This window comes from Sinocyclocheilus grahami, unplaced genomic scaffold, assembly GCF_001515645.1.
Source record: "Sinocyclocheilus grahami isolate Dianchi unplaced genomic scaffold, SAMN03320097.WGS_v1.1 scaffold409.1, whole genome shotgun sequence".
NCBI classification, from domain to species: domain Eukaryota; kingdom Metazoa; phylum Chordata; class Actinopteri; order Cypriniformes; family Cyprinidae; genus Sinocyclocheilus; species Sinocyclocheilus grahami.
In genome coordinates this window covers 1077464-1091330 of record NW_015505588.1, presented here as the reverse complement: position 1 = coordinate 1091330, position 13867 = coordinate 1077464, and the positions used below count along the sequence as shown (strand labels likewise).

Below are 13867 nucleotides of genomic sequence, written 5' to 3'. Positions count from 1 at the left end.
TTTCTGCGACTGGTAAAATTTTGGTCGACCAAGCCTCTTTTCATCGACTCTTCTCGGCTTGTAGTAATATCCCTGGGGGGGAAAAAAAACATTGCTGTGGGGCCTAAATATCTGAAACTACTAGTGAAGTACTAGTACATCTGCTTCTGTTTTGAATTTTCATAATTTAGTATGAGTTTTCATTATAAATTATAGCATCTGTGCAACAGTTTGACTTTTGGCTTAATTTTCTGTGATTTAAACTAAAAACTGTGTAATTTTTTTTTCCCTTTTTTTGTTTATTAGATCTTCACTGCTTTGCCTCCTCTGACTCTGGGCATCTTCGAACGCTCCTGCAGGAAAGAGAACATGCTCAAGTACCCTGAACTCTACAAAACCTCCCAGAATGCAATGGGCTTCAACACCAAGGTAAATACACTCAAACATGCAGTATAAATCTAAGTTTAGCTGAATCTCCATCAGTGTTTGGGCTGCAGAGATGAACAGCCCACTGATTGAGGAATAAAGCATGATTGAGGCAGATGAAACACATTTATAATTCTAACATATTAAAAATTCTTGAAACATATGCCATAAGGTAATGAATCTCTTGTAAATAAATGTATAAATAAACTAGTGATTTAGTTCATTTCCATTGATTAAACTAAAAACTGTGTAATTTTTTTTTCCCTTTTTTTGTTTATTAGATCTTCACTGCTTTGCCTCCTCTGACTCTGGGCATCTTCGAACGCTCCTGCAGGAAAGAGAACATGCTCAAGTACCCTGAACTCTACAAAACCTCCCAGAATGCAATGGGCTTCAACACCAAGGTAAATACACTCAAACATGCAGTATAAATCTAAGTTTAGCTGAATCTCCATCAGTGTTTGGGCTGCAGAGATGAACAGCCCACTGATTGAGGAATAAAGCATGATTGAGGCAGATGAAACACATATTTATAATTCTAACATATTAAAAATTCTTGAAACATATGCCATAAGGTAATGAATCTCTTGTAAATAAATGTATAAATAAACTAGTGATTTAGTTCATTTCCATTGATGATGATGATGACCCTGTAGACAGGTCATGCTGTGTACACTTTACTGACCTGTGTTTGGTGAACAGTTTAGCACCAAGGCTAAAAACCCCACTGAACAAACAGATCCTGTTACGACTCCCTACACCGTAAAAAGGCAAGTTAATAGCAATACCTTGTTGGTTTAGCCGTCCATTAAACTGTCCCTCTCTGTCAGCTTTTCTGCTTATCTGAGATGTCTTTGAGTGTCCATCTCCCTTTTTAGAAGATCATAAACTCTCTTAAGCCAGTACCAATGTCAAGCTTTGTTCACAATGTCTAATATGTATACATATAAACCACTCCTAATTTAGACTTTTAAAATTGTGCACTCAAAGAATCTAATATACAGTGGGGCAAAAAAGTATTTAGTCAGCCACCAATTGTGCAAGTTCTCCCACTTAAAAAGATGAGAGAGGCCTGTAATTTTCATCATAGGTATACTTCAACTATGAGAGACAAAATGAGAAAAAAAAATCCAGAAAATCACATTGTAGGATTTTTAAAGAATTAATTGGTAAATTCCTCGGTAAAATAAGTATTTGGTCACCTACAAACAAGCAAGATTTCTGTCTCTCACAGACCTGTAACTTCTTCTTTAAGAGGCTCCTCTGTCCTCCACTGGTTACCTGTATTAATGGCATCTGTTTGAACTCGTTATCAGTATAAAAGACACCTGTCCACAACCTCAAACAGTCACACTCCAAACTCCACCATGGCCAAGACCAAAGAGCTGTCAAAGGACACCAGAAACAAAATTGTAGACCTGCACCAGGCTGGGAAGACTAAATCTGCAATAGGTAAGCAGCTTGGTGTGAAGAAATCAACTGTGGGAGCAATTATTAGAAAATGGAAGACATACAAGACCACTGATAATCTCCCTCGATCTGGGGCTCCACGCAAGATCTCACCCCGTGGGGTCAAAATGATCACAAGAACTGTGAGCAAAAATCCCAGAACCACACGGGGGGACCTAGTGAATGACCTGCAGAGAGCTGGGACCAAAGTAACAAAGGCTACCATCAGTAACACACTGCGCTGCCAGGGACTCAAATCCTGCAGTGCCAGATGTGTCCCCCTGCTTAAGCCAGTACATGTCCAGGCTCGTCTGAAGTTTGCTAGAGAGCATTTGGATGATCCAGAAGAGGATTGGGAGAATGTCATATGGTCAGATGAAACCAAAATAGAACTTTTTGGTAAAAACTCATCTTGAGGAGAAAGAATGCTGAGTTGCATCCAAAGAACACCATACCTACTGTGAAGCATGGGGGTGGAAATATCATGCTTTGGGGCTGTTTTTCTGCAAAGGGACCAGGACGACTGATCCGTGTAAACGAAAGAATGAATGGGGCCATGTATCGTGAGATTTTGAGTGAAAACCTCCTTCCATCAGCAAGGGCATTGAAGATGAAACGTGGCTGGGTCTTTGAGCATGACAATGATCCCAAACACACCGCCCGGGCAACGAAGGAGTGGCTTTGTAAGAAGCATTTCAAGGTCCTGGAGTGGCCTAGCCAGTCTCCAGCTCTCAACCCCATAGAAAATCTTTGGAGGGGGTTGAAAATCCGTGTTGCCCAGCGACAGCCCCCAAACATTACTGCTCTAGAGGAGATCTGCATGGAGGAATGGGCCAAAATACCAGCAACAGTGTGTGAAAACCTTGTGAAGACTTACAGAAAACGTTTGACCTCTGTCATTGCCAACAAAGGGTATATAACAAAGTATTGAGATTAAATTTTGTTATTGACCAAATACTTATTTTCCACCATAATTTGCAAATCAATTCTTAAAAAATCCTACAATGTGATTTTCTGGATTTTTTTTCTCATTTTGTCTCTCATAGTTGAGGTATACCTATGATGAAAATTACAGGCCTCTCTCATCTTTTTAAGTGGGTGAACTTGCACAATTGGTGGCTGACTAAATACTTTTTTTCCCCACTGTATGAACGTTTGTATGAAGTTTTTCTACTTTTTATATGTACATTTACTTGGTTTTTAAAGCATTATTTAAAATAATAATGTTTGTTAATGTTATTAATAAAAGTTAGAATCAAGTTTGTCTTTAATCTCAAGGACGTAGACCCAGTTTTAGATGCTACGATGCTCGATATGTCCTAGTAAAATTATGATAGCTTTCAGATATCTTAATAGTGGAATATAGGACAAGCATATTTCTATCCTCTCTAGGTGTCTGTGACTGCTGGCTTTGTGTCTCTCTGTGTTAATAAAGCTGTCTCGTCTCCAGCTCCGGCGTGTCTGCGCTGGTGTCACCTCACAGCCCTGCTCCACAGCCGTGGAGACCCATTTACCACCACACTGACACGGATTACAGACAACACAACCCCTGGGGTTAGGAGGGAGACACCGATTTACTGGCCATTTGTAACACAAACACAATTCTTACTTTAATTGTTCAATGCAAAAAAAAATAAAAAGCTTTAATGGGGAAGAGGAAGAGTATAATATACAATAAAATAAAGCGTGGAAGTAGGGAAATGCAGTAGAATAATCAGTAACAGAAGAGTATTTTATTGGAAAAGGGTGAATTGTATATTATTAGAAATCATAATAGGCTGCTTTCTGTTATTTCTCTATAATGAAAGAATGAGAGTGATATATTTGCTTGGAACTAGACGTGCCGGTATTAGGTAATGGATATATCACGGTAATGAATATGCACGATATTGTTATCATGGGCACTTCCAAATACTGTGAATAATTACTTATTACAAATTATTCCGATTTTTTTGAATGCATTTTAAGAATATTTTCCACATCAACTGGTCACAATGCACAACACCGCTGTATGCTGCGTCAAAGAGGCATGCTCACTCTCATGTAAACAAGCATGGATGAGAAGCGCATGGCGGAACACTTGAAGGAGAAGCGCTGAATGAAAGCGCACATTCGCTCTCTGACAGCAGATGGCGCTGAACAGCAGAAATGCTGCCTTTACCCCGGAAACCCCATAAACAAAGCAGCTAGCTGCTTTCTAAAAACGTATTTCTATGGTTTAAACAGCCATTCAGATTTTTGTATTCGCAGTGGTGTTCATCACAGCACCAAAAACTTAAATATTTAGACTTAATAGGCTTTTTCTTTTCTTTTTTTACATTTGAATCTGGACTACAACATGCCCTAGATATTGTTTCAAAATGTTTTGATTCTTTATTGTTTGGTCACACACTCTAAAAAAAAATGCTGGGTTGTTTCAACCCAACTTTGGGTCAAATATGGACTAACCCAACCGTTGGGTTAAATTTGTACATAAAATTTTTAATCCAAAAGTTGGGTAGGTCCATATTTGACCCACACTTTAGGCTACATTAAGGCTCTATTAATTAACATGAGTTAATTCATTAGTTAAAATAAACTGCCAATGAAAAGGTTTCTTAGGTCATTTCAATATTTAATAACACGTTGTTAAAATCAAAAGGTGCAACTGTTATTTAATGAACTAACAGTTGTATTTTTTAACAAAGATTATTAACTAGCAAATGTAGCTATTGCTCATTATTAATTATTAATGCATTAACTAAGGTTAACTAATGAGATAACATTGTAAAGTGTTACTTATTGGTCTTTATATGAAATGTTAAAATGTATACATTTTTAGCTGTCTCGTCTCCAGCTCCGGCGTGTCTGCGCTGGTGTCACCTCACAGCCCTGCTCCACAGCCGTGGAGACCCATTTACCACCACACTGACACGGATTACAGACAACACAACCCCTGGGGTTAGGAGGGAGACACCGATTTACTGGCCATTTGTAACACAAACACAATTCTTACTTTAATTGTTCAATGCAAAAAAAAATAAAAAGCTTTAATGGGGAAGAGGAAGAGTATAATATACAATAAAATAAAGCGTGGAAGTAGGGAAATGCAGTAGAATAATCAGTAACAGAAGAGTATTTTATTGGAAAAGGGTGAATTGTATATTATTAGAAATCATAATAGGCTGCTTTCTGTTATTTCTCTATAATGAAAGAATGAGAGTGATATATTTGCTTGGAACTAGACGTGCCGGTATTAGGTAATGGATATATCACGGTAATGAATATGCACGATATTGTTATCATGGGCACTTCCAAATACTGTGAATAATTACTTATTACAAATTATTCCGATTTTTTTGAATGCATTTTAAGAATATTTTCCACATCAACTGGTCACAATGCACAACACCGCTGTATGCTGCGTCAAAGAGGCATGCTCACTCTCATGTAAACAAGCATGGATGAGAAGCGCATGGCGGAACACTTGAAGGAGAAGCGCTGAATGAAAGCGCACATTCGCTCTCTGACAGCAGATGGCGCTGAACAGCAGAAATGCTGCCTTTACCCCGGAAACCCCATAAACAAAGCAGCTAGCTGCTTTCTAAAAACGTATTTCTATGGTTTAAACAGCCATTCAGATTTTTGTATTCGCAGTGGTGTTCATCACAGCACCAAAAACTTAAATATTTAGACTTAATAGGCTTTTTCTTTTCTTTTTTTACATTTGAATCTGGACTACAACATGCCCTAGATATTGTTTCAAAATGTTTTGATTCTTTATTGTTTGGTCACACACTCTAAAAAAAAATGCTGGGTTGTTTCAACCCAACTTTGGGTCAAATATGGACTAACCCAACCGTTGGGTTAAATTTGTACATAAAATTTTTAATCCAAAAGTTGGGTAGGTCCATATTTGACCCACACTTTAGGCTACATTAAGGCTCTATTAATTAACATGAGTTAATTCATTAGTTAACATAAACTGCCAATGAAAAGGTTTCTTAGGTCATTTCAATATTTAATAACACAAACATGCCCTAGATATTGTTTCAAAATGTTTTGATTCTTTATTGTTTGGTCACACACTCTAAAAAAAAATGCTGGGTTGTTTCAACCCAACTTTGGGTCAAATATGGACTAACCCAACCGTTGGGTTAAATTTGTACATAAAATTTTTAATCCAAAAGTTGGGTAGGTCCATATTTGACCCACACTTTAGGCTACATTAAGGCTCTATTAATTAACATGAGTTAATTCATTAGTTAAAATAAACTGCCAATGAAAAGGTTTCTTAGGTCATTTCAATATTTAATAACACGTTGTTAAAATCAAAAGGTGCAACTGTTATTTAATGAACTAACAGTTGTATTTTTTAACAAAGATTATTAACTAGCAAATGTAGCTATTGCTCATTATTAATTATTAATGCATTAACTAAGGTTAACTAATGAGATAACATTGTAAAGTGTTACTTATTGGTCTTTATATGAAATGTTAAAATGTATACATTTTTAGTGTATTACTTTATTGTATGTAAATGTTCAGTTCTTTTTGTTATAAGAAAAAGGTATTAAACCTTTTTGCAACTAAATTTTAATGCTGTGATAATACTGTATACTGTCATAAAAGCATTTGCAATTAATCACAACTTGAAAATTTCATACTATCATATGCCTACTTGGAACAAAGACGTTAATGAATATATAGAGGAAGGTAATGAGAGCATCTGTTGCATACTGTAGCATTGTCCAATTTGTGTCATAAAAGCATTTGCAATTAATCACAACTTGAAAATTTCATACCGTCATATGCCTACTTGGAACAAAGACGTTAATGAATATATAGAGGAAGGTAATGAGAGCATCTGTTGCATACTGTAGCATTGTCCAATTTGTGAACCCAAGATTCTTTTGAGTCAGAATGTTTTTTTGTTTTTTTTTAAAGAATTGGTTAAATTGATTCACAGAACCCTTAAACGATCTTATGACTTGGTTATAACTCATTTACCAAAATAGTCTATTTGTGTGCAACTCCTTAAATATCCTGATATTTGCATTAATTTTAGTATTGTTTAATGTAAATTATATGTTCCTATATAGGAATACAAGTATGCTGAATCATGGCTGATTCTAACGTGATCTGAAGTGTTCATGTAGATGTTATTGGAGACTTTTTATTTGATGATCAAACCAGCTGTACATGTGCCGCATCCCTGTTTCAGACTACTACACGTCATCTGTGTACAGAACAGACACTTTATTTGTAAATAAAGCAGAGAGAAAGATCATGCATTAGATTGGGGAGAAGCAAAGAGAGTGAAATATTTAGGTCTTTACCCACCATGTCCCCTTTCACATTTAATTACATAGCTTTGACACTAAAGTCTCCCTAATAACGACAAAGCCTCTCATAGACCCCAGGATAGCGGTTATTGCACTCATTCAACACACGGCAGCCTCCATCCCTCCCTCCTTCTGCCTCTTTCTCTCTTTCTTTCTCTCCCTTTCTGGCTTTATTTGTAGCCCAACATAGTTGGAGAAGGCTTATTAGAGCGTCTGGCAATAGTTGGCACAAAATAAAGTTTATCCTTTCATGCTAGTTTAAGCAATTAAGCTGTCACACAGAATGCAGTGCTTTGCTTCAGGCAGGACAGACGGCCATTCACACCTACATTCTTAGCAACCTGCTTAGAAACTGAGGAGTTCAGGGCCTCCCTGTGACAAATGATTTTGAACATTTATCGATTTCATTAGCATTCATTACAGGACTGTGCGTGTAAAGCACCAGGCGAGGGTGAGAGCAGGTTGTTTCACATGGCACTTGGATCATGTTGTGTTTTAGGTGGTTGCGTTTTATTGCCTACTATGTAAAAATCTCAAGTCAAATCACTGTAGAATGGATTCATGTCCATAGCTTAGTGCGGGATGTGTTATGAAAATTTTGAAAACTTTTAAAAATGTAATACTTGTGCACAATTTTTGAATGCTTAGGCTTATATATTTGAATAAACCCCAAACCTTAAGTATGAATTTAATTCCAAAGATTAGGAGGGGTGAGCTATAGTGCCCTTCAGAGGTGTAGGATGAGCTGGCTGTCTGAGGGCCGGAGCCCTGAGCTTTGTTTTGCTTTGCCGATAGCGGAGGTGAGAGGGTCAGGGCAGAGATGCCGAGAGGTCGTACAGGGCCTCTGTGAAACAACACAGAACAAGACAATATCAGGGTATTCCTCTTTTCTCCCACTCTCTCATTCTCCTCTCATTTCTCTGCACCCCATCCCCCTCAAGAGATTTCATAGCTGCCACAAAAACTTGTGATTCAACATTTACAGATTGAGGATCATTTATCCACCTTTTTCCTAACAAGCCTACTGCATTTAAAATTATTGGAGGCACTTCCGTTTTGGGGAAGTTCCTCTCAAAAAGACTGCAACAAATCATTTCAAATCATAAGATTGTGCTACAAATAATCCTTATCCATCATTTTGACTGAATGGGCTGTACATTTTCATTCATTTTCTATTTTCAGAAGGCAGGGGAATAACGTTAAGGGGGAATAGCTCTTTTCAGCCGCTGCAGTCTTTTCCTCCTGATTATTTTCATGTTTCCTTTGTATTCCGCTGTAAGTAAATGAAAAAGACAACATATACTGTGCATTTGCGGTCTGCTCTCCCAATTTACCCAATTGATAAACCGTGAATATTTCCATGGAATGCACTAAGTTTCTCCCCAAATCCTCATGTCTCTTTCCAGGTTTGTTTTCACATGGATGCTGTAAAATGTAATTGTTACGAAATATAGACATGTATTACTATAATGATATTTTACTAATCTGTAATATTACTGCGGATAGAAGCAGGATCTTTAGGAGTTATTCATGGTATGTTGAAAGTAATTTAATACTTTTACACTTTTAAATTTCCTTTTAATGATCGATGGTTGAAGGTGGGTGAGTAAAGTAATGTCACCTCATAATACCCAGTTTTTGAAAATGCTTATTGCGTTCATAGAGCGAACCTTTTGCTGATTGTTTACTGTGTAAACAGAAGTTACTCCCATAATTTGCGAAAAACATCATGGGGCGTAGGAAAAAGATGGATAGATTCTAGCCCTTTCTGTCAGATGCTAGCATTGGAAAGTTATTCATTTTTGGGTCTGTAAGATTTATTTATTTTATTTTATTTATTTATTTAAAATGCATTTATCCAGGTAATATGCATTAAATGAATCAAAAGTGAAACGGAAAACTGTTTCAGTTCCAGTTTTGCAATAATGGGAATAAATGACATTTAAAAAATATATTAAAATAGAAAACAGTTTTAAATTGTTGTAATAATTCACAATATTACTGACCCCAAACTTTTGAACAGAAGTGTGGGTGTGATAATTTATTCATTTGCATGACTTGTAAGGGTTCCCATACGTTCACAGCACTTTTCATTTAACATTTGTTGTAAAATGCATTTTATTAAAAACTGCTTCTCACTTACAGTAATTTAAAAAAATAAATTGTGTTGATAATTGAATAAAGAATTTAAGTATTTTTCCTCACATGAAACTGTTATATGAATTTATTGCAATTAAATCCTTATTGATAGAAATAAAACAGTTTTTGAGAAAAATTACCTTAGAAGCTGACAACTACATTTCTGTGGTGATCCATTCCTTTAAGCACTTTGTGAATCCGTTTAAATTGAATGACTCATTAAAAATATCCAGTTCAAAAGAATGATTCATTCACAAAATGTTCCTCTCTAGCAGACTCTACAAATATGGTTCATTCTAATAAAATTTGTTCATATGGAGAAATTTGTATTTATTTATTTTAGTGAATTAACCACTTACTGTGCTCCCCTATTTTTGAGCATTTTCTGAAAATGTTCAATTTTAAAAAATTGACATTTTAATACTGTTTTTAATACTGTTGACTGCCTCTCAGCACAAATATTATGCTGTTTTACTTATAAATATGGAAATAATCTGTTGTGTCTGTGGGCAGTGAACGGTCTTAGACTTTGCAGAGGTGAAAAGAGCAACACCAAAAAAAAGCGGGGTTTGGAAACTGGACCTGTGACGGGCCTGATTTCATTTCACGGCTGTTTCATGCTACATCGCCCATTAGTGTTTTGATTGGCCACGTCCATGCATAATGTAAATTCAAAACAAGGCGGTTTTGGAGGAGGATATTTGTTTAAATGGCACATCCAAAGTCCACATGCCCATGTATACAGTCACAGACACTCAAAGTCTTTATTCCGTACCTGTGTAAGCGATAGTTTTTCCATGCTCCCAAATAACCATGCACTGTAGCGACAGACTCATACATCTTAATTTCTTAAACTTGTCTGTGTTTGTACTAAAAGTATCCATGAAGGATTTGGGGTTTTTTCACAACTCACAAAGGAACGATTGGGGAAATTCGATGAGGCAACTAACTGCAGGGAAAAGAGAAGGGATGGCGGAAAAACACCCCTTACTGACATCTCTCATATAGTTGGCGTGCCTCCCCTCTCCCTCTTTCTTGCTCTCTCCTCACTCACAGGATATACAAAGTGTCTGTCAGCGGGGTGGCCATTGAGCAGGGAGGCCTGACAAACCTTCCACTTAGCCTAGCGCTGAGAACGCACAAAGGCCTGGGGTCAGGGGTCACCGGCAGGGTTATGGTGGCCACTGTCTTTCTCATGCCTCTCTCTCTTTTTTTCCTCCACCCCTCCTCCACTCTCCTGCAGGTCTTCTGGGCTCATTGTCTGAACGGCCTATTTCACTCAGTCATCCTCTTCTGGTTTCCCCTCAAGGCCTTCCAGCACGGTAAGCACACATACACACGCTCTCTCACACTGCGTTCAGTTTTGTTTTTTGAGGTCAGTGGGTGTCATATTGAAAGACGGGTCTGCTCTCGCTTCAGTTTAATTGCTTCTCATTGGCCACCATGAATATCTGAAGATCACTCGCTCATATACACACACGTGCACACACATTCTCTCCTTTTTTCCATTTCCACATACTCATTTAAAGCAATAGTTCATGCAAAAGTGAAAATTGTCATCATTTATCATGCCGTTCCAATCCTATATGAGTTTTTTCCATTAAACACAAAAGCAGTAGTTTTGAAAAATATCCTTTTTACTTTTAATATACTGTAATGAAAGCGAATGAGGACTGTGGCTGCCAAGCTTCAAAAGATATACAGTTGCACTATAAAAGCATAAAAAAATCTTGTGTACTAAGTCTTAAGTCATATGATTTCTTTGTGTGACGAAATGGGCCTAATTTTAATTTAATATTTAATTAATTTAATGGTTCGCTGATGATCTTTGTAAATGGATTATTTGGATTTAGTGAGGTAAACTTTATGAATGAATCGTTCATACAGGTTTTGTGAACGTGATCCACTGAATTATAAAGATTGAGCTCAAAATGATTCACAAGTCACTTTTTCTTAGTCAATAAATGTTCAAATAAATTTTAGACAATAACGACTTAAATTTTAGGCTTTTCCTCACGCAAATCTATCAACAGATCTACACTTCCATAGTGTTTTTTGTAGCTTGACACTAAATAATGACACAATTTTCATTCTTAGGTTAACATTTTGGTATAGTTTAATAAATTGCTCTGTGGTCTATAAGTTGCTCTTTACATGTTTTCGTAAGTGTAAGCATGTACAAAGGATTGTGTCAAGCATGTGAACAGATTTCGTGTGTGTGTGTCAGCACAAATATCTGGCTGACTGCAGGACCACACAGTCAGAATCAGACCTGCTTTTTAAACAAAGCACTGGTGACTCTCTGACTGACAGCCTGTCAGCACCACACACACACTGAAACACACATACCTTCCTGATCCACGTGTGGTGTCCGTTGTGTTTCACCGTGCCAGAGCGCTGATGGTTTTGGATCATCCGCTCTCACTTACAATCGGAGAATGACTAATACTCCTCCACTAAACCACACTGCCATGTGTGCACTTTTGTATGTGGCTTTCCCAGATTTTAAGCCAGAACTTGTACTATTTAATCGGAGATGTTTGCTGAAGCAATTAGCACAAGCCAATAGCTATCATCCTGAAAAGTCAAGAAAACCCAGATTGTCTCAACGGTCAATTAATCCTTAATGATTTGCGGAGATCTCTTTTCCAAAGATCACTGTACACCTGTCAGCAGCTCCTTTTGCACCCACTGTTACCTTTTATTCACATGACCATTGGAGCACAGGTGTGTTATAAGAGGACAATAAGTTCATTACAAGCTTGTTGGTTCAGATTAAACAAGCATAAAAGCTTTTTGTCCTTTTTCCACTTTGAGGATGGGAAATGGGGAGAAAAGGTAGAAATCCGTAAAGAGGTCAGATTCAAACTTGCATAACCCACATGAGCACCACAGCTCCACTAATCCATGTTCTGTCCCTAACAGGACAGCCTAGAGAATGTTTTAAACACTTTTTACTTTTTTTTTATTTTTATTTTTTTATCAGCTCTGTCAACAGCATTTGTGGAGAAATATTTTGGATGTAATACCCAATGTTGTTCCTCTAATAAAAACAAAATCAAAGTTGCAGATGTTATATATCCTGAATTTAAATATCTTGAGTCAAAAGCATATATCAAGTTGTCTAAATGGTCATTTTTTCAGTGAGACTGCGTTTTGCCATCATGTATGTAAACAGTACTTTTCTGGTATTCTTGTCTGTTTAATGTGAGCATTTGATCCCTCTTGAGCTCAACATCTTAATGGAGTGTCTACAACCGTCCCACTGACCTGTGTTCGCATGTGATCCTTCACTCTAAAAGCCTTCTTGTTGATTCTCCTCACAGATACTGTCTTTGGAAACGGAAAGACACCAGACTATCTCCTCTTAGGCAACATGGTTTATACAGTAAGTGCATTTGGGCCCTCAGATCCTCACAAAGCGTCTCTGTGTCCTCCCCGTCGCCTGACACTTTGTCCCGGTTGTCCTGCTGTGAAATGTTCCTTCTGTGCCGAGTCTGGCCTCACTGAGGATTTTCGCTCCCTTTTTTTGCCAACTTTTTAAGCACTGAAATGAAAATGAAGCTGACCTGCTCTATTTCAAACTGTACTTCAAACAGAAACTGTTTGGAGGTTCCTGTCTGCCGACTGTCTCCCATTAGATCTTACGTCTGTACAATCGAATGTGTTTATGTGTACATGCGACCTCAGATAAGAACCTGTCTCTCTCACAGTTTGTGGTGATCACGGTGTGTCTGAAGGCTGGGCTGGAGACATCGTCCTGGACCATGGTGAGTGTTTGGATGACTCTTTCCATCCCTCCATCTCTTTTCTCTCCCATTCCACTGTGTCCTCCCATTTCCTTTGACTTTATTGTCCCTCTATCAGTAGAAACACGCTCCTCCACCCCCTCTCACTCCTCTCACTTACCCTTTTCTTCTGCCGCTGATGTCATGGAAAAGTTCAGAGCATTCAAAGATGATGTCATGGTTGCATCGCTAATCAAAGCACTTATTCACATATGCAATTATAGTGAACTGTTGCTTACATTTTATTACTATTAGAAATTGTATTACTATTATGGTGATTGCAAGGCAAATGCTCAGCATTTAAAATGTGATCAACAGTTATGTCAGTGTAATTTAAAGGGGTCATATGATGCTGCTAAAAAGAACATTATTTGGTGTATTTGGTGTAATGAAATGTGTTTATGTGGTTTAAGGTTCAAAAAACACATTATTTTCCACAAACTGTACATTATTGTTTCTCCTCTATGCCCTGCCTTTCTGAAACGCGTCGATTTTTACAAAGCTCATCGGTCTGAAAACCGAGGTGTGCTCTGATTGGCCAGCTATCCAGTGTATTGTGATTGGCCGAATACCTCAAGCATGTGACGGAAATGTTACGCCCCTCACCATACTGTGATGCCGTGTCCCTGCCGAAGCGAAGAGACAAAAACATTAAAACCCATTATAAACGAGGCATTTGTTGCATCCAGTGGGGACATAATTATGGATTATAATGACTTATACGGTCTTTTTACGTGTTGCGTTGCATCGCGCCGCGCCGCG

The 13867-nt window shown here is 37.7% G+C and overlaps 1 protein-coding gene across 1 annotated transcript in view; it reads left to right on the top strand.

Moving 5' to 3' along the window:
• LOC107550857 (phospholipid-transporting ATPase IA-like) overlaps window positions 1-13867 on the top strand; it is a 188012-nt gene that overhangs the window by 153248 nt on the left and 20897 nt on the right. The window contains exons 22-25 of the mRNA XM_016232260.1: window positions 286-408; window positions 10561-10639; window positions 12644-12705; window positions 13031-13087. Coding sequence (XP_016087746.1) covers window positions 286-408; window positions 10561-10639; window positions 12644-12705; window positions 13031-13087 — 321 coding nt within the window. The remainder of the gene's footprint in view (window positions 1-285; window positions 409-10560; window positions 10640-12643; window positions 12706-13030; window positions 13088-13867) is intronic.